Source organism: Vicugna pacos, chromosome 5 (assembly GCF_048564905.1).
Source record: "Vicugna pacos chromosome 5, VicPac4, whole genome shotgun sequence".
NCBI classification, from domain to species: Eukaryota; Metazoa; Chordata; class Mammalia; order Artiodactyla; family Camelidae; genus Vicugna; species Vicugna pacos.
This window is the reverse complement of record NC_132991.1, coordinates 29066425-29091028: the sequence shown is the minus strand read 5'-3', so window position 1 is coordinate 29091028 and position 24604 is coordinate 29066425. Positions and strand designations below refer to the sequence as shown.

Genomic DNA, 24604 nt, shown 5'->3' with positions numbered 1-24604 from the left:
TTACATTCTATAAAGTGCCTCAACAATGTATTAGTGAATACTGAGCAACAGCTACTAGGGAAAATGCAGGGTTAGGTTCTTGCAAGCCTCTGATCACACTGTCATCAACCAATTGACACATAACCATGTTTTTATGTTTTCCTGTTTAAAGACCTTATGTAATATATATTGTTGATTCACTAACACTGCACCCACAGCAGATAGCACTTTAACTCATGCCTAAACCAAGTTTACCTAACACATGTATTTTCCCCCTAAGGGAAACAGTGCACAGACAGCACTTCAGCACTACACTTGGGGCCATTTAACGCTGAAATCACCAAGGAAAAGCACAAAACATGAAAAATGTAGCACTAAATGCATCATGAAACAGACATTCGTTTAAAGGATATTAAGAGTTAAAGCAAAAAGGCAGAGCAAAACTCTGCTCAACCTCAGCCAAGAACACGTGTGCTGGAGGACTCGAACTTTTTGCCACTCTACATGTGTGACTGACTGCAACTGAATGCAGCACAAGTACTGGTGCTGGGTTTATAAATAAATTTTAATGAGCAACTCAATTCATGCACGCTGTGTATGAATAATGAGAATCGACTGTACTATGGAAAGTTAAAGAGATGGAAGGGTCTGGCATGTAAAACGTATTTGTTAACTGTGGACTTACCTTCCCAAGAAGTTTGACAAACAAAGGCCATAATTTCAACACGTAAGTCTCATTTTTACTCATAAATAGCTTTTGGAGTTCCGAAAGTAATTTCTGAAAACAAAAGCAAAAATATTTACCAAAAAGACTCTTGGAAAGGAGAAAAAAATGCAGTATTAAATTGACTGTCTCAGCTAAGTAACTTTTCTCAGTATTTTATTAGGAAAATTGTCACGCATATAGCAAAGCTAGTAAGTTTCACAGTAAATAAAAATCCAAATACCACTATTCTACTATGCTTATCATATACCTGGCCATTCTTTCATCCATCAACACAGTTTTCTTTTTTCCTACTAATACACTTTCCCCTAAAAACTTCAGTATCCATATTATTAGAGTTCAAATGATAATGTTTTAATTTCTCACTCTACTGCCTTTAAAAATACATTAATAGTTTCATGGGTAACATATTAGAGAAAACTTTAGTTCAAACTTACTAAGAATTTTAGGGGGGTGGAGGGGTGGGAAGGGATAGACTGGGATTTCAAAATTGTAGAATAGATAAACAATATTACACTGTATAGCACAGGGAAATATACACAAAATGTTATGATAACTCAGAGAAAAAAATGTGACAATGAGTGTGTAAATGAATGACTGAAAAATTGTGCTGAACACTGGAATTTGACACATTGTAAAATGATAATAAATCAATAAAAAATGTTTAAAAAAAAGAAAAAGAATTTTATACAGCGGACCCTTGAAAGATATGGGTTTTAACTGTGTGGTCCACTTACACATGATATTTTTTCAGGTAAATACAATACTATGTGGTTCATGGTTGGTTGAATCCAAGGATGCAGAGGAACTATGAATTCATAGGACTGACTATAAATTATATGTGGATTATACTCGAGTTGCTCAAGGGCTGACTGTATATACTCTTAAAAAATAAACTCATCAGAATAAAGAAAACCTGCAAAGACATTGATTGGATTTACTTTATTAGACTCCAAGCATTACCATGAGGCATCTTGAAAAAAAAAAAAAAAAAAAAACCCAAGTTTTAGAGAATCTGGAAGGCTCCCTACGGCCTGGATTATAGTATCTCCTCTAACTAGTTTCCCTGCTCCTATGCAACCCTTCCTAGAGTCTATTCTCAAGTACAGGCAGGGTGAACCCTTTAAAACCCAAGTCAGTACGTGTATCACTGGTAGACTCAAAACCTTCAAATACAGTTTTCAATATAATCCAGAATGTAAACTAAATGCCTTACAATGGTCCCCAAGTTCCTATGTGATTTGGCCCTCTGATTCTGTGACATCATCTCCTACTCCTCTCACCCTCATTCGTTCTATTATTCTGCCTAGTGTTCGCTGAATACAACCAAGTACACATCCATCAGAGCAAGGCCTTTTGCCCTCATGTTTCCTACTGCCCAGAATGAGTTTACTCCATATTATCCAAACAGCTAACTCCTGTATCACCATCAAATCACTGTTCAAATAACCTGTTCTTTTTTTCTTCCCTGACCACCTCACCAATCCTGTCCAATGGCACTCTCCATCCAGTCTCTGCTATTTTTCCATAATGCTCTTCATCAAATATACTATATTCTTTATTACCTCTCCCACTAGAAAGTAAGCTCCACAAGAAGTTGCTTTTTTTTCACTGCTATATACACAGTGCCTAAAACAATGCTGAGCAATTAGGTGATCAATAAATGCTATAAAGGCTGAAAAACTTGAAACCTAGGGCAAGTAGTAACTTTAGGAAACTGCACACACTAGGTGCACTTACATGCATTAAATTTGTATCTATTGGGTATACCTAGATAGCACTGAAGCAGTTAATGATCTCCCTTTTCCAAAAATGCAATTTCTTTCAATTATCATTCTTGGACAATGGGGTAAAATGCCTGGATTCTAACAACACTGAATAGACAGGTCCCTTCCTTACTGCAATGCAGGGGGAGTGTGACTACATTAACTTAAGCAATTCTTTGTTTTAATTCAAAGAGGAATCTCCTAGATTATAGTGCAATTACACCGATATGTGCCCTAAACTTGGCGCAAAACCTTACAATGCAGCACCGCCAAAAAAATCCTTAAAATATTACTTACAGTAGTCATAAGCTGCTCTGTGATAGATGCTATTTCTTGTTGTTTCTGAAGCAACAATGGCATCCCCATCTCTAGAGCAGTCGCTCCTCGCAAATGTACCTTTTGGGCCGAATGAACCACCAAAGGTATAACCAGTTTTGCCCACCTAATTGACTCTTCTCCCATTTGAACTGGGGCTTGTTCAATTAGCCTATGAAAGAGAAATCATTGACTAAACTAGTTTGACCTCAACTTTTACGTTTAAACTACCAGGAAAATAAACAGCACACGGAAATATGTGTAGTATGGTCCATTTGTTTCAGAACAGACACACAAAAATAGAACAAACTTTAATTGCTAATTTACAGATTTCTGTATTATTTTTATAAATTTTTCAAATAAGGAGAACACATCTTCTTGCCTTCAAATTAAAAATTTTTAAATACTAATTATTTTCACACAATTGAATTCGATATTCTTACAGAAGATAGCTGGAGAACCATGATACAATGTGAACATCAGAACACTAAATAGTTACAGCATATAACTCAACAACTATTGAAAACTTTTAAAGAATGAAAAACAAGGTAAGACAAAGCCTATCAACAGCATTTGTGCTGTGAGCATATTCATTATGAATAAAGCAGGGATGGGTAGGAAGAAGGTAAGGGATTTTCCTATTCTCCCAATTTGCTGTTAGTCATTGTTAATGCTTTCATAAATACACCCTGCAGCCCACTTAGGAGTCTACTATTTTTTGAATTCTTGCAAAAGCTTTAACAGAGATAATTTTTAAAACCAGAACTGTGTTAGCAGCAGCAGCATAACAAAGAAACCTAGCAACTTAGACACGTCTACTTACTACTTCCTGTTACTTTTTGAGAATTTTAGTCTGGAAGACATTTCCTTCTTTTATTACGTCCAACTCAAATTTAAGTCCCAAAAGTCTATTCCTTAAATTCTAAATTTACTGAAAATATTCTTCCAATATGCATAGCATCCAAACTCATACCTTATGATGACATTTAATGCTTCATAATCAACAACAGCAGAATGCATCTCTCCTCTATTAAATACTATTTCTAATGAATCAATTATATTGGATACCTGAAAGAGAACCAAATAAAAACAAATCAAATATGCCTGAGTTTTTTTTAACTAGCATATGGTTGAGAAGACATATGCAAAAACTATACTCACTACTCTGCCAACAACTTCTGCAGGAAACGTCTGCTTGGATATCACCCAAAGTGCCCTAGTACGTACATTTTTATCTGAACTCTTAACAGTATCATTCAGTATTGAAAGCAGTTCTTGAATATCTGTCTCTGAAAAATAAGCAGTTTTAATTACGTGGAATCATTTACATCCTTTAAAAGCTCTGTTAAAAGCAGCAGAGAAAAATCCTATTCTCTTCATTGTCAAAAAATTAAATGCATAACCAGAAAGGACCAGAGAGCTAATGTTGATATCAAACTAATTCCCAAAACACAAAATTAAGGTCAGAGGAAAACAATACTCAAAGAAAACATAGTAGACTCAAGATTAGATATTTTTTGCAACTAAAATAATTCTACACGGTCTCATCATTAGGTTTGAACATACAAGTGAATTTTTGGCAAAACGTTATAAAGCCTGTATCTCTGTGCCAAAATGAACAACTACTTTAGACTGTTAACATCTCTACATATAAAAAGTATATACTTTTCCCTCAGAAAAAAAGATGGTAACAACTTTCTGATATAGTTATTCCCTAGTCCTGATTGCTCTTCTCTAAAGATTGCCTCCCAGGTTTCCTTTACCATGGCAAGCTTCTTACAGAACAACAATTAAGATTATAGTCCTCCCCCAATACCCATGGGGGACTGGTTCCAGGATTCCCCCAGGGATATCAAAATCCGAGTGTGAAGTACAGTCAGCCCTCAATATCTTCAGGTTCTGCATCCAAGGATACAGAGTGCTAAGGATGCTTAAAAACTCAAAGCATCAGATCCTGTGCTTTCATTACCACTTTTAGCTCCAAATTATTTCATTTACCACTGTGTAGAACAACTTTTCAAATTACCATATTCTCTACTGCATGCTTGTGTAAAATAAATAACCATCTAACTTCTAAAATTAATTTCATTCAATTATTAACTTCCAAAGCAGATGTGTTTTTATAAAGGAGAAGACTGTCGTAGCAATTATTTTTAAATAGGCTCATTTCCTTTTAGAGCTATCTTTATGGTATCAAAGTTTAATATCAAACACCTCAAAAGCAAATCCTATATAAGTTATGAAACTAAAGAGAGGTTAACAGTACTTTCAACAGTATTAAATCATAAACTCTACAAATAGTAAGTCATAATAAATTTAACTACCTGATAATCCTGAGGAAATTTTGGGATGATATAAGCAAAACCCCAAAGCCTGTAGAGCAGCACTGCTAAGCTCTGAGTTTTGACTGACAATGTGAGCCTATGAAAACAAAATCACACGTGTTACAAACAAGTACAGTTGTAAATCAATTTTTGGCAAGCAAAAGGTGACCAAGAAACAAAATTACATTTTAATCTCAACAATCAACAAATCTTTGAGAGCAGATAAAAAAGGAGTAAGAGCAGGTCATGTACATAGCTTGACAAAGAAAAGAGAGAAACTAGACAGAAATCAGCTAAATAAAGAATATTTTTCTTAGAAGAACAACAACACATGCACACGTCTGAAAGCAAAAAAATTAAAAAGCAGCAGCAGCTAACAAATGGAAGATGCTGAAAATACTAGACAGGAAATGAAGAGTAGGAGCAAAGTCCTTCCACAAAAAGTAAATAAAATACTCAAAGGCAAAAGCTGACATCTTAGCTTTAGAGTGGAGTGACACCTCAAAGACAAGAGGGAAGGGATTAGAATACATTTACTGAATAGCTAAAGTATTAGGAGCTTTAAACATCTCAATCTTTGAAAAAAAACAAACAACATAAAAACCCTACTTCACAGCAGGAGAACTGAATCCATGACCATTTGGAATTCAAACCCTATTCCATGTTATGTATGTAAAAGCTATAAAATTCCAAACCGGTCAGAGGGAATCTTGCCATATTCCCAATCCTACATTTACTTGTAACCCTGTGCCTTTCTTGGTACCATTTCCTATTCCAAAGTGATTTATCTGCAAATCTCCCCACTTCTCTGAATCAGATATCCAAGGAATCCTCAACTATGTTACTCTTGAGCAGGAAGAATGGTAAATGTTAGTAATCAAATATAAGAAGACACTTTCCTAGAACATCTCTTATAATTAATCGAACCAAACATCCATAATACCAAACCCTGGGTTATAAGTGGTATTAAAGCAATCATTTCAAACAACCACAAATAGTCTTAAACACTTAAGACTGTGAGAGCTATTATTATATCTCCTAGATAGTAGTTAGCATGCGTGCAATCAACTTTTATTAAATATATACTGCTTGAAAATGTTCCACAACAGCGAAGTGTCTTATGCTTGAGAATGTTTCAAGTTATTAGACACAATACTGAATTCTAAACAGTAACACAGAAACATGTTAGATTTCATCTAGTATGGTTCCTATTCTGAAACAATTATCCTTTCAGTACTCAATAATTTACATAGAAAATTACTGTTGATAGAAATCATTTACCACCCATTTGCTTCTAAATAATTATTTATCAGGGATTTAGTAACAAACCACATCAAAATCCATGCAGTTGAGTTCCTGATCCTACATGTTCTCAAATACCAAATATATAATGCATGTCTTCATCATATCAACTATACTGCTGGAATGTGGAACATAACAATGAAGAAAATGGGATAAGAGGGAGGAGGGTATAGCTCAAGTGGTAGAGTGCATGCTCGGCACGCACAAGGTCCTGGGTTCAATCCCCAGGACCTCCATCAAAATAAATAAATAAACCTAATTACCTCCGCCTGCAAAAAAAAAAAATAAATAAAATGGGATAATAAATAATATCATTAATTGTGTTTATACTATTAATAAGTCGAACTACTACACAATAAAGTTCTTGCTTACATGAACAAAAGCATTGATGACTATAACAGGAATATTTAAGGGTAGTCAGTACCCCTAATGCCTCAACATTTAGCCAGAAATCATGCTAAATTGTACAATAAACATCCTGATAGAATACTTCCATTTAAAAGCACAAAAAGGTCATTAAAATAAGAACTCAAAGGGACTTTGGAGATTTAGTTCAACTTCTTCATTCTAAAAACAAGGAAATTAAAAGTTAGGTATTAAGTCAAGTCACAAAGTCAGAGTTCTCAAACAAGGACAAGAATATTGGTCCCACAACTTCCCTATAAACAAAGCAAAAAAGTTAACCATTATAATGGTTTTTTAACAAAGCAACAGTGGTAAAAACTGAGGGTGAGTGAAGATAAAAAAATGAATGTTACACACACAGTAGACCAATGACATAATTAAAGAATCTTTAAAAAAAATTCTTACAAAAGGAGAAAAAATAGATTAAATAATCTGTGATCACTGCTTTTATATTAAGAGTGCAAGTTTTGGTATTCAAAAGTCCATGGCACCTTTAGGCAAGTTTAACCAATTTCTTCTGCAAAGTGGTATTAAAGAGTAACCTCATTAGGACACCAGAGGATTAAGTGAGAGAAAACATGTAAAATAATTAAATAACCCTAATACGTTGTAAATCCTCAAATAGTAGTATAATAATCCTACTGCTAGTTTAGATTCAGTTTTTTGAGTTAGCTGGCAAAACTTTTCTCACCTCATAAAATAAGAACCTATTTAATAAGCAACAGAGATACATACCTTTAAAGCTTTGAATAGCCGAGAAAGTTTTTTCTCAATTTCTGCAATGATTTCTTTTCCATCTTCTCCAGTCATACGACTTAAAAGCAGAGAGAACGCAGGTTTATGCAAATGACACACACACACAAAAGAACTACCACAAAAGAAATCCCTGTATCATCTTTTTAAAGGTTATGTTAGAACTCTGACAAATTAATTGACCCAGTGCTTAAGATACTTTAAACATAGTGTAACACATATCTGAAATAAACAAAGAAACCGTCAGAATAACTTGTGCCTCCACAGCGTACACACGTTTTGACAGCTTCACTACGTGGAAAGGGAACAGGGAAGTCTATTCCTAGTTCCAAACTTATTAAATATATCGTTTTGTACCAGTTGTTATCCTTTCCTAGCCATTTCCAATTAACTGCAGATAACTCAGAAAAACATGGTTTGCAAGGGGGGAAAATAGGACGAAGCATTTGCGATTAAAATAAAACTCAGGTTATTTGCTCTCTATTGAAAAACCAATTCTGGGTAGCCCCACTGTCTCAATACACAGGTGGCGTGCACTGAAAAACCACTAATCCAGCATGCTCACTTCCAACCAAACTTTTCTTAATCCTTCGCTTAAAGACACACGTGCGGGCTTCCTCATTCCAAACATGCACCTAAGGCAGCAGAGCCCGCACGCCAGAACGTCACCTAGCACGCATTCCCCCTACCCCCGACCTCGCCCGCGACGCCGGCGTCCCCACAGCTGCTAGGCTTCTAGAATACACAAACTCACTCTCCGTGCCCCACCCGGGCTTATCTTCTCCCCCAGACTCACCAGGGCGCCCCACCCCCACTCCCAGCAGGCCTCACCTGGTCAGAGTCAGGTAAGCGTCGGTCTGCTCTCCCTGAGAGGCGGAAGGGTCTTCCAAAGTCTCTAACAGCGGGGCGAGGGGGTTTGGACCCGGGGCCGTCATGTCGGCCACCCTGAGGCCCGGACCGGAAGAATAGAAAATCCAATGACCGACAGAAACAGCCCCGCGGAGGCCCGGCATGAGTCCGAGCCCCAGACCCGCGCGCCCGCACCCGGCCTCACAACCCCACCGCGTCCACAACCCGGGCCCGCGACGTACAAACCCGTAACGCTAATCTCCTCCTGCGCCCCCCCACACGCACCCAGGCCCACGCCGCGCTCCGGCGCAGGCCCACTCCCGCCACCACTTTCCCGGGCAGCTTTCAACAGGGGGAGGAGACCGGCGGGGGCGGGAGAAGCCCGGGGAGCGAGCCATCTGGCCGCGAGGGGGCGGAGGTTGCTCCCGGCTGAGGGATCCCCGCCGCCCAGCACTGCGACCCCGATATTCACCCCTACGTACGAAGACCAGGCCTGCGTCCTCTCCACCGCTGCCCCGCAGCAACCGGACGCTGCAAGAGCTCGGCTTTCCCGGCTCAGTCTGTTTACTCACGCGTGCGGCCCGCTCCCTCCCAGGCCAAGATGGCGGCGGGGGCGGGCTCTGGAGCGCGCGGGAGTAAGGCAGGCCTGGCGGGAGAGGCTCGAGCCAATCCAACAGGCAGTGGGGCGCGCCGAAGTCATCGATCCCTCCCCCGCCTGATGTCCCGCCTTGCCCCTCAGGTCACCTTGCAGGTGGAGGTGTTTTGGCCTAAAATTAACCGGCGAGGGACTTAAAATTCAAAATGTGAGTGAATAGCCCAAGTTCCCCAGGCTAAATTTAGTGGGCCTCCAGACTGTCTTCAAACTCGAAGTCCAGTAGTTAATGAAGTTTTAGCAACAAATCAATTAGCAAAGGGATAACCGTACTGTGATGTTTAAGACTGTCTAGTTTGGTCTGCATTCCTAGTCCCCTGTGACCTTAGCAAGTTAATCACCCTTTTTTATGCCTCCACTTACTTCTATGTAAAATAGAAATGGTAATAGTACAAACTTAAGGTGAAAGCTTAATGAGAAAATATGGGAGAGACAGGCGGCTCTCACACTTTAAGTGTACATAACAATGGCCTGCGGATATTCATGATTAAACTGCAGGCTTATGGGCCCCGCCCTTAGACTTTGAGATTCGGTAGATTTAAGCAGGATCTGCTGTCCTCTATTAGGCCTCCGGTGTTGAAGGGCGGGGCTTGGTCAAGAGTTCACACTTGGAGAAACTACAGTAAACCCTTACTGAAAGTCATTTCTTACTATTAGAACATTGCTCCCCTGTTCATAGGCCTGTGAGCACTTTCCACAGGACACAGAAGTGTATCAATTTAAAACCAGGCATCTAAGACCAAACAGCAACTGGTCCTTCCTCTCTGGCCTCACGGGTTCCCACACCTGGCTTGAGCCTCTGTTTACCCACACGCAGTACTACTGTCAGCTCCAGAGTTTGGGTCTGTAGTTTGCTCTTCTTTGTGTTACTGCACCTAGCAAAGTGTCTGCCAAACCAAGCACAACACAGAACGTGTTTCTTAAACAAAATGATGAAGCAAGAAAGGGAAGGAGACATATAAGTTCTTGTGAGCCAAGCTATGGAAATTTTAAAGACTTAAGAAATGGTGAAGAGCTGTGTCTGGATGAAGTGTAGAGACATTTGGAAAGTAATGTCAGGGAAAGGTTTTCAGTGCAGCCTGGTAACAAGTCTTTAACCTTCAGAAGGGAATTCGCTCCTCATTTCTTGGGCTTTGGCAAGAGAACACATTTATGAAGGTAAAGAAGTTATTAGACAATGAATGAAATATATGGACGGGTTTGCAACATTGAGATTTCAATATAATGGAGCTATTGTGTTGAAAAGTGAGAGAGAATCTTCAAACCCTATTATTTTTTATGGTGGCTATGAGATTAGTGGAAAGAACATTGAGTTTGCCTTAAGTACCTCCACCCAATCCTCGTGTGCCTTACTTGGCTTTACTCTTCTTTCTGGTACTTATCACTATCTGATATTACATTATATATCTTTTTTTTTTTATTGCTGCTGCTCCCCACTAGGTTGTAAATTCCTCCCATATAGGGCCTTTGTTCTATTCATTTTTTTCTAATTTCTCATTTATAGAGAAGAGGTTGGGGTGGCCATCTTGCTCCTCTTTCAAATGTATAAGACTATGATCTTACTAAAATGTTATGTAATATTTTATCATTGTCACTCCCATGCCTGAAATCCATTAGTGGGTCCCATTGATCACAGGATGAATTTCAAAACTCTTGGCATAACACGCAAGCCTATTATTATTACTGGGCCACTGCTTCACCTTCAGCCTTAGCCAGGTTCAGAATAGTCTGCCAGGAACTCTAACTTTTCAGTGTCTTTGAAGGTCTCTGTTGTTCCTTGTGTTTAGAAGGTTTAGTCACTTTTTCAAGTGTGATAAATAAGAGTCCACTAAAATCGTACCTTTTTATGAACTCTCTCCCTCATCTTCCCCACCCCAAAGGAGAATTAAATGTTTCTGCCTCCATGCTGACAAAGCTTTTTGTACATAAACCTATTAAAATGAGTATCTCATTGATTTGATTATGTGTGTCTGCAGTGGGAGAACTGATGGTTAGTCTGCGGGAAATTAGGTCCAGCCATTATCTCAATTAGTGCCCCTTCCCTGTTCTTATTTTTTCAGTCTGATCTAAAGTACTAAGAGATGACAGAGTCAAGACAAATCCCCTTCCCCACGTAGCCACCCTTCCAACCAGATTGCTACTCCCAAGTTTCTCTTTGACAAAAATTTTGAAACCACCACCACGGACCTGCTCCCATTAAACAATAAATTTATAGTACCTGGCACTCAATAGATATTTTGAATTAATTTATCCATGTATTAATTCATCCATCCCTTATTTTATTCATTCAACTAATAACACAATTTCTATCTTCTTTGCCTTTCCAAATTCCGTATCTCTGTTTCTTCTCAGAACGTCTCCTTCAAGATAAAAAGCCTTGTACCCTCAGTCCAGTATTCCTGCCTAACTTCCCCATTCTTGTCTTTGATCATATTAAGCCTATCATCGTATGTCTGTCAATGACTCCCTTCTCCACCTTGTCCCAGTGGTCCTAATGGTTCTTCCTACCTAATAATTCTTAGCTCTGTCCACCTAAATCTACCTTGGATCCCAGTTTATGGCCTAGACATATTACTTCAGGATTATAATATTGTTTTTTTTTTAAAACTTTTTTACTGAGTGCTAGGTGTTTTACATTCATGATCTCATTTATTTCTCACGTGGTTTTAAGGTGAAGTACTCTTCTTGGATTTACAGATAAGCAATGTGAAGCTTAAAGAGTAACCTAGAGAACTTTAATGTAGTCATGTCTAACTCCAAAGCTAATCTATTTAAGTTACATTCATTCATCAACATTTAATGAGCTCTACCCTGCATAAGCACTGCGGGGTGTGGTTTTCATGGCAGATTTACTCTTTAACATTGTAAGAAAAATTCAATATAAAGAGTCCAATGAAAGCTCACTGTTTAAAGGTTTCCTATAGTAATTCATTTAGTGAAATGAAGTATCCATCTGTAATCCAAATTATTGCAGTTAACGCAATGTGTCCAGCTTTGGAGTCAAGTAGGTGAGAATGGAAATCCTGACTATGCCACTGTGCAACTTGAGCTCTCCCCCTTAAATTCTTAACGTCACCATGTCTTCATCACTAAAATGAGAAGAAAGACACTAACATCAGGGTTAAATTATTACCCAATGCCTAGCACAAGTCCTGGCACATAGTAGGTATGTAATAGGTGTTTATTACATGAATACTTGAATAAATTACATTAATTGAAAATGTCAGGTTTTTTCCCCTGAAATATGTGAGTTACTTTAATATTTGTCACATAAAAATTGTGGAGTATAAGGGTTTTGGGAGACATTTGAAACACTACCCAACATGATAACTATTTTATTGGATTCATTTAAAGAAAGCCAGGCTTTGAGATCTTTTTAGCTTTTTAATTCGGTGGTACTGAAAGATCCCATGATGGACTTTTAAGCAGCTGATAGATGGGGGAAAAATTTGTAAAATTATTTCATCCATCATTAGTTCATATACAATAAAAATACACAGCTAATAACATAGCCCATCACTATCATGAAGTCTACTACCCTTGCTTGCGTTCAGACCTAGTCCACAATGATATCCAATTGTATTAACTAAGAGATGCTTTAATCTTTTAATAGACCAAAGGCCTTATCTGGACAGATAGTTATACACTTTCCACTGAACTGTGCAGAGTTCCTACCATTTAGGACCAAGCCAACTCCTATTCAGATGAGAAATTTGAGCCCCTTCAGGTTCAAATCGAAAGAGAGAGGCAACATAGTATGAAGGAGCTTGATTGCTGAGGTTTGAATCCTGACCCTACAACCTCTTAGCTGTCTGACTCTGGCAAGTTACTCAGCCTCTTGTGCCTCAGTTACCTTTTCTCTAAAATGGGAGTAATTGCACTTACCTCATAGGCTTGTGAGTTATGTATAAGTTAATACATGGAAGTTGCTTAAACAATGAGTGGGTACATGTTATAAATATTCAGAAAATGTTAGCCATAGAAACATTGGTTTCTAAGGTTTAAGAAAAACAACATGTTATAAAACCATGAATGCTCCCCCGCCAACAAAAACCCAATTTTTCGTTGAAATATGTTTCCTTAACCTACATTAAAAGTATGAGACTGCAGCCCATTAGCAATAATTTAATGTTATATTGCTCAAAGTGTAGTTCCAGTATCATTGCAAGTATCACTGGTTGCCAGAAACACTGGAAAGCTTCTATATATGCAAATATCTGATCTGTACCTCTCAAACCTACTGAATCAGAAGTTCCAGGAGAAGCCCAGTAATATGCATTTTTAATATGCACCCCAAATGATTCTTTTCAGTACCAAAATCTGAAATTCCTACTGTGTTCAAGGCACAAATTTTCTTTAACTTTTATAGAACAGCTCTTAACTATTCATATTATTTGTAATTAGAATACAAATATCTGCTTTTGAAAGAACCTACCTATGTATGGCAGAAATCCTTTGCCTACATCTCAAAACATAATTCATGGAGAGAAAACAAAATTCTCTTAGAAGCTCAGGAGCTACAAAGATGATTGAAACTGACAGCCTTGAGAAGCCAAAAGGGGTAGTGATTCATTGTTATGTTTCAGGCCTTGGTGAAGAAAGAACGTAATCACAAATTTAAGAAACTAATCCGGTCTGAATTTATCACCAGGGATACTCGTGGGCAGGATTCAGTGCTCTACTTTTCTTGATCACTGGGTTAAGGAAGTTTTTTTTAAACTACCTATTTTAGTAAACTAATATAACTGAAAGACTTAAATCCTCTAAGTGTACTATGGATAAAACAGAATTTTGACCCAAATTTGTAAGCTTCATTGTTGGTTCTCATATGATACTTGTAGAAATGTATGTATATTGGTACAACCTCTGGGAAGGACAATTTGCAGTATTTATCAAAATCACAAATTCCCAAAGTCTTTGATGCAAGAATTCCACGTCTAAACAATTATCCTGCAAATATTCTCATTCATGTACAAAATAAAGTTTGGAGACTTTTGTTTATTGCAGAATTGTTTGATTAAAAAAAGATTAGACATGACCAATGAGGGCATGTTAAAAAGATTATGGTACATCTATATTGTATAATCCTATGCAACTATCTAAGTACCAATATATCTTGATAGCCAAAATATGTTAATGGAAAAAAAAAGTTTCACTAAAAGGAACCAGGCATCCTTAGAGAAATAACTAATACCAGGGCTGGGTTGATAAAGTATAAGAAGAGTCTGGAATATCTTTTTTGTACCAGAAAATAAACAAGTGCTTAAAAAACATCGGGGACATGTTGAAAGGACTCAGGAGCTAGCTTGAAGGCCTCCCACTGGTGAATTTGGAACAGTGGATTAAAAACCATTGAATAAAAAAAGAATCCATGAGCCCATACTGGTATGAAAAATACAAATAATGCAAGTAAATAAAGGGAGAAAAAGGAATGACAGATAGGAATTTGCCATTTTGGAACCATGATAGTAATAATTGATTCAGGCAGTAATCATCAGTAGGTATTAAAAAGCCATTGAACAAATGCTTGATGGGGAGTACAGTCTCAAAGTATGTCCTCAGAGATATTCAGCAAATAAGAAGAGATAAATAGTAACTTTATGATGGAGACACCTATGAAAACCACCAAAACTCACACAAACCAATATCACTGATTCTCTGATGTAATTTATTAGAGAAATAACATCATTTCTATGATGTGCCAATCAAAAATTTGCAACCTGAATCTATCCATGAGAAGAAAATCCGAAAAATTCATATTGAAGGATGTTCGATAAAAACAAAAATCAAGCGAAAAACTCAGCCATCAAAAAGAATGAAATTCTGCCATTTATAATAACATGGATGGACCTAGTGGATATTTTGCTTGGTGGAATAAGTCAGACAGAAAGACAAATACTTTATGTTACCACTTACGTGTGGCATCTAAAAAATAACACAAATGAATGTATGTAACAAAACAGAAATAGACCCACAGATAAAGAGAACAAACTAGTGGTTACCAGTGGGGAGAGAAAAGGGGAGGGGCAAGAAGGTATATGGGATTAAGAGATACAAACTGCTATGTAAAAATAAGTAAGCAACAAGGACATATTGTGCAACTCAGGGAAATCTAGCCATTATTTTGTAATAACTTTAAATGCAGTATAATCTATAAAAATATTTAATCACTATGCTATACACCTGAAACTAATAATATTGTAAGTCAGCATACTTCAATTAAAATTTTGTTTGCCTTAAAGGAGTAGTGAAATTTGAACAAATATAAATGTTACAACAAATACGTTTGGTAACTGTACTATGGTTATCTAAGAAAATCAGAATGAGAAATTCTTATAAATTTAGGAAAAGATTTATTGTTCTGTAGCCATAGAGCCAAGTGGCAACCAGGACACAGTCTGTTGATAAGCACAACTCACTTCAGTGGACCTGCTTTTGTAAGCCAACTAATCACCATCAGCCTCTTGCTTATGAAAATCAGCTGATCAGGGATGAACTGACTCCAGAAAAGATGCCTTAGAGTACCAACCAATCAACAATAGTTACTCAAGTAGCTAAGGTTTTAAGGATCATCCCAACCCTTTTATGCCTCTCAAAGCCCACCTATATTGAACTCCACGCTTCCCAAAGAAGCTGTGAGTCCAGCAATTGGCTTTGCTCAGACTCTGCCTGACCAGCACAGCTCTCCATCACTATAGTAAGCAGTAAATCCAGCCTTGTCTTTTTATTTCAGATGCAAGTGGCAGTCTCATTTCCTTTGGTGATTCTGGAATTTCCACCAAGAGTTTTTAAAAACTCTACTTGGCAGTATTCCAGGTAAGCTTTGGGCCAACAGGTGCGCTTACTGGGCCACTTGTGTCCATGTTTTGTCAGGTCAGCTGCCAGGCGAGTCAGTCTCAGAACCACCTGAGCTCTCCATTCACTGAATTCTCATTACTGTATTTATTTGTTCAGCCTGGGGTGTGTAACCAGGTAGTTCTTTGCATAAGATCATTACACTTAGGTCTTTGTTAGTAATTAGACCCTTTTGGTTTGGAATAGCACCCTTTGGAAGTTACACTGAGGTATTTAATAAGGTTACTAGGGCTTTTGCTTTGGAGGTCTACTATTTGAAAATGTTTGCCATTTAACTATGTATTCTGCTGCTTTTTTTGTTTTGCATTTTAAGAAATTTTTAATGAGCCCATTAGATGTTAACATAAATATTGTATTTTAATGACAACAAGATTTTACGAAAAAAATTAGAAGGCTGGCATTATGTTTTACTTTTTTGTCTGGTTCAACAGAAGACAGCTGAGTTCTCATAAAGGCTGCTGCCTTTAATTTACTGTGCTATGTTGTTTTGTTGAAGAGTGGGAAGAAAATTCAGCCTGGCATAGGTATATAAATTGGAAGAAAGCAGTATTTTAATTGATTTTTTTTAGATAACTGTGGATATTATTCTTTGATATAATACCAGAACTTGGCAAGCAGTGGTTTCTTAAAGATTAATTGCAATGTGAAATCTGAAATTTTATCAATGAAATTTTCATACTCTGCTACATTAAAATACATTGGTTTATCTTGAAGTTTGAATGGATCTTTTACCCATGTGTGATTTTGTATCAGTAAGCATTGGTCACTTTAAAAATATTGCCATTGAGTGATGTAGGTCTTCCAAATGTTGATGTATTTCATTATACATTACCAAAATCACCTGTGTTAATATCACTACCAATCTCATCAGAAAGTTCTTTCTATTGGTATATACCTAGCAGTGGAATTTCTGGGTGACAGGAAATTATAACATTTAACTTTATAAGGTTATGACAACTTGTTTTCCAAAGTACTGTTTCTAATTTACAATCCTACAAGCAATCTTACAGGGGAGTGCAACATTTTTTCCAGAACTTGATAGTTTCATTTTGAACACTGGTTATCTTGCTGTGGTCTTGATCTGCATTTTTCTGACAATGAATTTGAGAAACTCTTCCTATTTGTTCTATTATGTGACACAGATGCCATGCCTTTCACTTCTCCCTTTTTCTCTAACAGTAAATCTACCGTTAGACAATTATAGTTGATCATATTATAGTTCCTCTAGATATGGGGATGCATATTATGTATGATTCAAGAAACTGCCAAAAACATAGCTATGGTTCCAGAATTCCTACGGATAGAATACTACAGATACAGGCAGATTAACCTGGAGCAGAGCCCATAAGATTACAGATTTTTTTTGCCTAATTACAAAAATTTTTCTTTTTGTACAAACATGATAATTTTAGGCCATGCTCTGGGAATTTTTAACTCATTAAAAAACCATTGCCTATAAAACCTATCCCTTAAATAAGAAGCAAAATAAATAAGCCTCCTTGCCTCAGAATAAGTACAGGCCTCAACTAATGAGTCAGAATAGCCTCAGATCTTCTCTAGGCCTTTCAGTCTAATGTTGGCACACATACTCAATCACCACTCCTAGCAGAAACCACTCAATGTATTTTACTGATTGATTAACTAATTATGAGTTATCATCACGTTCTCCTTATGTAACCAAATACTGTTGTAGGGCTCTTGATCTAGCAACTCTGTAACCCTGTGTAGGAGAATCCCATACTCATGCTCCTGTAGTTTAAGAAGATATTCGTGATCAGAACAGAACTTTGATTCTATAGTACCAAGTCCTTATTCAATAGTTTGTTGATGGGTTTTATGTTAAAAACATGAAAAAGCATAAGACTTATATATGAAAAACAGTCCTGTCTCTTTTATAAAATCCAATTTCTTACCAAAAGTCAAAGTGTTCAAATAACTGAACCATGATTCTTTCTAGGGTATATTAAATTTTAGTATTAAAAAAGTGCATATATAAACTAAGATGGGTAGCTTTTAGAATAAGTCACTTCTTTAGAATAACTCACTCACTTCTTTAAAAGTATGTACAAATGCAGAAATTTCTAAGATATCCTTTAAAATAGAATAACAAACACATCACTTACCTGATGTCTCCATACTAAAATAGTTGCTGTCATAAAGCTGGACACTCATAGTAGAAGGGATATTATAGACAATGGTGTACTATATATACTATAATCACTACAGAAATACTTTATATGTACTATAGAAATACATTAACAGATTGTCATGCTAAACTGATTTCTCTGATTAAAGCTGTTATACAAGGACATCATTAAAACATCAAAAACAAAAATAACATAAAATCATGTAGAAGTTCAAGGATTTCATCATAAATGGACAAAATATGATACCCAAATTCTGAAAATAAGCACTGGGAATGATCAAGTTTAAAGTCTATGGGAATAAAATCTGGAAAATCCAGAATGGCCCCCTGATAGCACCCAATAATCTCCAAATGAACGCTTATGAAAATCTTCAGTGAAACAACTCATCCAAAGTAAGGATAAATTGGCCACAGAATCAGATCATTATGGGGAAACTTCTAGGAACAGAGGATTTAACTAGTTCATGCCCTATCTGGAAACAAATTAACCTGGAAAAATAGTAAAAGTAGGGCATAGACTAAGATTGTGTCCTAAAAGATCCCTTGAGAACACTGAATGAATTGTAGCAATTTCTTCCCTCTCTCATTTATGAAGAAACACTGTTAATGGTACATTTATTTTCTAGATAGGTTAAAACATTTGCCTGTTGAAAAGCCACAACATTCACAATGGTTAAAATACTATTAGAGCTTGTATTTCCATATTAGGACATTTCATCTGTTTCATTCAGTAATATGGGGATACATTTAACTAGAAGTTATTCATGAATTATAGAAAGGGTTTTGCTCTTTACTCCAAAACCTTGTCTGTATCACTGACGATCCTCTAGAAAAATATTAGAGCCCTTAACATAACTGAAAATTTACATCTAAAGGAGATTCTAAACTGAGATTTTCCAGAGACCCTCCAGAAGTTGATGGTTCTTTAAAGTGGAGTGCTGAGTTAAGATCTTAGAAATAAGCTGATAACTGAACATTATGGAATGTGTTTTCCCAAGATGATTGAAACAATATTCTTCTATATATCACACACTCTCTTAACCTTTTATATATTCATGTTTTTTAATCTTTCTTGATTTGAAGTTGTGTACTTTTGACTCTGTCATGTTCCTCTAACCAATAATAATGATGTACTTAGATGTAAACTTTATTAAAAACAATCACAACCTCTCCTCAATAAAGCTGGAAAAGAATAAAATTAAATAAATATATTTCTTTTAATGCTGGAAAAGAAAAAAATTAAAAATAAAAACAACCACTTTTCTAATTCTGTCATTTAGCTCTCCTAAGCTTCGCTAGCATAGCCAACTTGAAAAATAATTGAGGAAGGTATAGCTCAGGGGTAGAGTGCATGCCTAGCATGCGCAAGGTCCTGGATTCAATCCTGTGTACCTCTATTAAATAAATAAACCTAATTACCTCTCCCCTAAAAAAATTTTTAAAAAAGAAAAATAATTGAAAGTATGTTACATAATAAAATATAATTTATATTTTATATATTAATAATCATATCAATGTAATGTACTATGTATTAGTTAACAATATGTAAGACAATGTATTATATAAAATTATATTAACTATATTGTTTACAATATACAAATCAAGAAAAATGTTCTTTTGCTGCAAGAGGGGGATATAACTATTCTTGGGCAGTGGCAGTAACTGTTTCTCATAACCACATCCAGAGACAACATATCTACAACTCCAAGATTGATCATCCCTCTTGGGCACCTCCTGGATTCTTTTCCCTATGTGAAAATCAGTCTCTTCCGTGCCAACCCAGAACCCAGATTAACGATCTGTAAGGGCTATTTGTGAGATCATTCCATGAGTGTAACTCCTCAACACTGTCAGTGAACTACATTTCTTAAAAAAGATTCTGAAAGATAAAACCCTTCCTTCAAATACTTCTCCCCACCCACAACCTGAGATGGTAATTGAAAATCTGTCCCTTCACATTAGCTGAGCCTGACAGGCAGTAGAATAGAATAGCCTAAAATTTTTTGGCCAGCCAAGAGGGAGTCTGTGCCATTACTAGGACTTCTCCTCATACAGGGAACAAGACTTTAGGTGAGATAAAACAATCTGTATCTGTTACAGGGAAAAGGGAAATCAGAATTACCTTGGTTCTTAGTCACCTGAAAAAGAAGAATTTTTGACAAGAGACCAAAAGTGTGATATAAACAAGATTTTTATTAGTGAAGTAAAAAAACAGTAAAAGATAGTACACTCGGGAGAATTGGGAGTGGGCCAATTCAAGAGAGGAAAAATGGCGCAGTTCCTTTGTTTTTCCATCTTATATCCTGGCAAAGGGGCGTTTTTGTGATTGATTGATTGATTGATTGATTGACAACTCAGGTTCTCTGTGTTCTGGCATGCCCATCCCATTTTGGGCAGGTTCGTTAGGTGAGGTTATACCAGGTCCTTCTCTTGTGCAGCTGCAGCGTTTTAATTTTAACTGGCTTCTTTTACTGGCCCTCATTTAGAGAAAGAAAAAATTTCTGGAGACCCTTTTCCTGAATGCAGACACACTGCCATTTTCTGGGTTGTTCCTCTCCTCCTGCCCGTGCTCATTTCTATCTAAACTACCTGACATATCTAAGCTAAAAGAAAAGACAAACTGACTAAGGTAGACTCAAGGAGCCATTAGGCCTTGTTCTGTTCCTCAGGCTTGTAAAATTTGGTTCATGGTTGTGGAGTATCTTCCGTTCCCTTTTAATATTACAAGTACTTCCAGTTTTACTTGTTTGTCTCACTGCTGTTCAGTGGCTGTTGTCCAGACTTTTAAATGTTTCCACTGGGCTAACAATGATTCAACAAATGATTCAAAGACAAGAACAAGATAAAAATCACAATGATCAGTGTGCAAATTGAAAATCGTATCTCCAGAAAGGAAACCTCAATATTCAAGAATAATCAACAATAGTTGTGAAAATCTGGACTTGCAATCTCTCTTTCAGCTTTGGCTGAATGAGTACCAAAAAAGAGGACTGAGAATAAAAGTCTTCTCAAGTAGAAAATGTAGGAAAACACCGCTTGTTCAGAACCATAATAACAAGTAACCATCAGAACTGGTCTTAATTTAAATCTGTTTAATTGATCAACAATTTACCTCAGTGAACACGATTTTAAAAGCAAACTAATCAGTTTCAGCTCCTCACTTCTGAAAATCAGCCAATCAGTTATGTACTCAGTCCGGTAAACATTACTTGAAGTGCCAAACAGTCAACACAATCTCACCTAATTTAGCTATGCTTCAAATGATGACATTAATTCACATATGCCTCTGAAAGTCTGCCAGTCCCAAAAGTCCTACAAATCTCGTTTTATAGTAAATAATAAATTCAACATTATTATATCTAGTGTTAGTATCATCATTTGACAAATATCACCCTGTTCTTAAAGGATACACATGAAATATTTAGAGTAAAACATGGGATGTCTGCAACTTAACTTCAGATGGTTCAGTATGTTTGTTTATATGAGAGCAATAAAACAAATATGGTGAAAATATTAACAATATTTTGTTGGTAAATCTAGGTGAAAATTCATTATAGTAGTCTAACTTCTTTGTAAGTTTAATTTTTCAAAATTAAAAAATGTAAACAAGAGCAGTGACATCAGCAAGATGGTAGAATAGGAAATTCCAGACCCTCGTTCCCCATGGAGACACTGACTTAACAAGTATAGGTGCCAAATTGTCCTCTGAGAACTCCAGAAAAGAGTTAAGAGGTTGTAGAACCCCAGGTGAGTGCAAAGCCAGGAAGAGACATGGGAAACAGGTAGGGAAGTTTTTCCTATTTGCCTGTCCTGGCCCCTCCCCCTCCCCAGTATAGCACCACACACTCCCAGGTTCTCTATTTGGAGGGAAAGAGAAGAGTGGAGTGTGCATCTAATGTTCTGACTTTTCAGAGGGCTGCCCATGGGGTTGGTTTCTGTCTTCACTGACTCAGTGTACTGATGGGAAAAGAATGTAGGTGTACTTTGGATGCCAGGTTGGGGCATCTGAGAATAATGGCCAGCATAACTTGTTATACCAGAGAGACTGCAGTACTGCAGACAGACACTAGGGGGAGAAGGAGATTATGGGCTCCTGAGAAGAAGCCTGGGCAAACCTCTTCCGGAAATGACATGAGCAAGCCCAGAGAATATGCATACTCAGAAAAGGTTTGAGAGGTCCCCAGACTCTCTAGCTAACTAATTGGTTTTTCAGATGCCCAAATCTCAGCAAATGAGCACAAGTCATACAAAGAAACAGGGAAACATGGCCAAATCAAAGGGAAAACAACAACAATAAAAATGAGGTAATTGCCAGAAAATTTTTTGAAAAATAAGCAGAAATTTGCAAAACTTTCTAAGTTCAATATTATAAAGCTACAGTAATCAAGTGAACGTGGTATTGGTATAAAGATAAACCTACAGATCAATGGAACAGAATACAGTCCAGAGATAGACCTACACACGTATAGTCAACTGAATTTCCACAAAGATGCCTATGCAGTTCAGTGGGAGAAAGGATACTTTTTTAAAGAGTGATGCTAGAATAATTGAATATCTATATGGAAAATAAAAAAGAAAGGAAGAAAGAAAGAGAAAGAAAGGAAGGAAGGAAGGAAGGAAGGAAGGAAGGAAGAAAGAAAGAAAGAAAGAAAGAAAGAAAGAAAGAAAGAAAGAAAGAAAGAAAGAGAAAGAAAGAAAGAAAGATTATTGTCTTATACCATGTAGAAAATTAACTCATTATCTGACCTAAATGTCAAAATAAAACCTATGGAATTTCTGGAAATAAATACAGGAGAAAATCTTAGTAACTTTGGAGTAGGCAAATATTTCTTAAATAAAACTTTAAAAACAAACTATAAAAGAAAAATAAATTAGACTGCATTAAAATTTAAAACTTTAGTCTTCAAAAAATTACTGTTAAGAAAATGAAAGAATGGACTAATAGAAATATTTGCAAAACATGCACCAAAGGACTTGTATCGAGAACAAAGAACTTTTACAACTCAATAATAAAAAGACAAACAGTAAAATTTTTAAATGGGCAAAAGATTTGAAAAGATACTTCACTAAAGAAGGTATAGGGATAGCAAATAAATGCATGAAAAGATGTTCAACATTGTTAGCCATTTGGTAAATGAAAATTAATACCACTAGGTATTTGCTAGAATGGCTAAAATTAAAAAAAAAAACTTACCACATCAAGTTTGATGAGGATATAACCAATTAGAATTTTTTTTCATTGCTGGTGGGCATGCAAAATGGTAGACATTTTAGAAATAGTAGGCAGATTCTTAAAAATGTTAAATGTAAATTTATCATACAACCCTGTAATTTCAGTCCTAAGAATTTACCTAAGAGAAATGAAAATATCTGTCAACACAAAAACTTGTACAGGATGTTCATAACAGCATCATTCATAGTATCCAAAAACTGAAGAAAGCACATGTCCATCAACTGGTGAATACCAACAAATTGTGGTATGCAGTGGAACACTACTCAGCAATAAAAAAGAATGATACAAACAATATGAAGTAATCTCACTAATTTATTAATATAGCTACCACTTATAACCTTTGAATGAGTGTGCCCAGTAGAATTTGAGAACAGATGACATTTTCTGAATATGTACATATGTACATACTTCAGATGGTACTTCTGTGGAATAAAGTCTTGGCCTATGCCATATAATCTTCTAAGAATACAGGTTTAGGGGAGGAAATACACATTTCTGAAAAGTATTCAAGGGTATGTAAAATAGTACAGTATTTATTATGATTTTTGAACATATATATTGTGCCAGTATTCAGTTTATTGCTTCTCAACTCTAAATACTTTATTGTCTACCCTGTGAAAATGGAGATGGGCCCCTTAAAATTTATCCTTTATGCATCTTTTCATAATGTTAAGCTTTGTCAGTAGAGAGGACTGGAGAGATGGGGGAGGGGTTTCCCTTCCTAGTTTCAGTATGCTTGCTCAGCAAATTCCTGCAGTACACATGGCTTCTTCAGCACCCAGCTCCTGCAGTGCCACAGGGTCAGCAGCGCCCAGCTCCCCCTAGCACTCACCTCAGATAATTTGGATAATGCAGAGTCTTCCATGAGACACCTCTATGAATAGCTTTCCCCACTAGGGTGCCTTCCAGAAAGTTCCACTAGTGCTGTACTGTTACCAAACCAAACTTGGGTTTGCTTGCCCAACGCATAACAAAGCCAATCTACTCACATCAAGTTGTGATGAAGTAATGTACAGTGTTTATTTGCAGAGTGCCACGCAAGGAGAATGTGCAGGTAAGGCTCAAAAGGCTTGAACTCCCCAGTGGCTTTCAGGCAAGGGTGTTTAAAGGCAACATTGGGGGTCAGGGTCATAGGATACATGATCAGCTTATAGATATTCTTCTGATTGGTTGATGGTGAGGTAACAAGGTGATGTTTTGGGAATCTTAATCATCAATCTTCTGGTTTCAGTCTGAGGTCTATGTGCTTGTGATCATCACATAGTCAACATCCTCCATGGGGTGAGGGTCTTAGTTTCTGC

The 24604-nt window shown here is 36.7% G+C and overlaps 2 protein-coding genes across 9 annotated transcripts in view; one reads left to right on the top strand and one right to left on the bottom strand.

Moving 5' to 3' along the window:
* Nucleotides 1-9026, bottom strand: part of RIF1 (replication timing regulatory factor 1) — a 46986-nt gene extending 37960 nt beyond the window's left edge. For 2 of the 4 annotated variants that reach the window (XM_072960954.1, XM_072960958.1), the window contains exons 1-8: nt 8900-9018; nt 8400-8513; nt 7551-7629; nt 5109-5205; nt 3946-4073; nt 3758-3852; nt 2767-2956; nt 665-757 (exon numbers count right to left, since the gene is read on the bottom strand). In XM_072960954.1, the coding sequence (XP_072817055.1) occupies nt 665-757; nt 2767-2956; nt 3758-3852; nt 3946-4073; nt 5109-5205; nt 7551-7629; nt 8400-8503 (786 nt within the window). In that variant the 5' untranslated portion in view covers nt 8504-8513; nt 8900-9018. Of the gene's footprint in view, nt 1-664; nt 758-2766; nt 2957-3757; nt 3853-3945; nt 4074-5108; nt 5206-7550; nt 7630-8399; nt 8514-8659; nt 8754-8889 lie in introns of those variants that run through there. The other 2 variants (XM_072960955.1, XM_072960957.1) reach the window with 2 other exon arrangements.
* NMI (N-myc and STAT interactor) overlaps nt 8337-24604 on the top strand; it is a 94284-nt gene continuing 78016 nt past the window's right edge. For all 5 annotated transcript variants that reach the window (XM_072960963.1, XM_072960964.1, XM_072960959.1 and 2 more), the window contains exons 1-2: nt 8337-8413; nt 15803-15885. The gene's annotated coding sequence lies outside the window, so the exon portion shown is untranslated. The remainder of the gene's footprint in view (nt 8414-15802; nt 15886-24604) is intronic.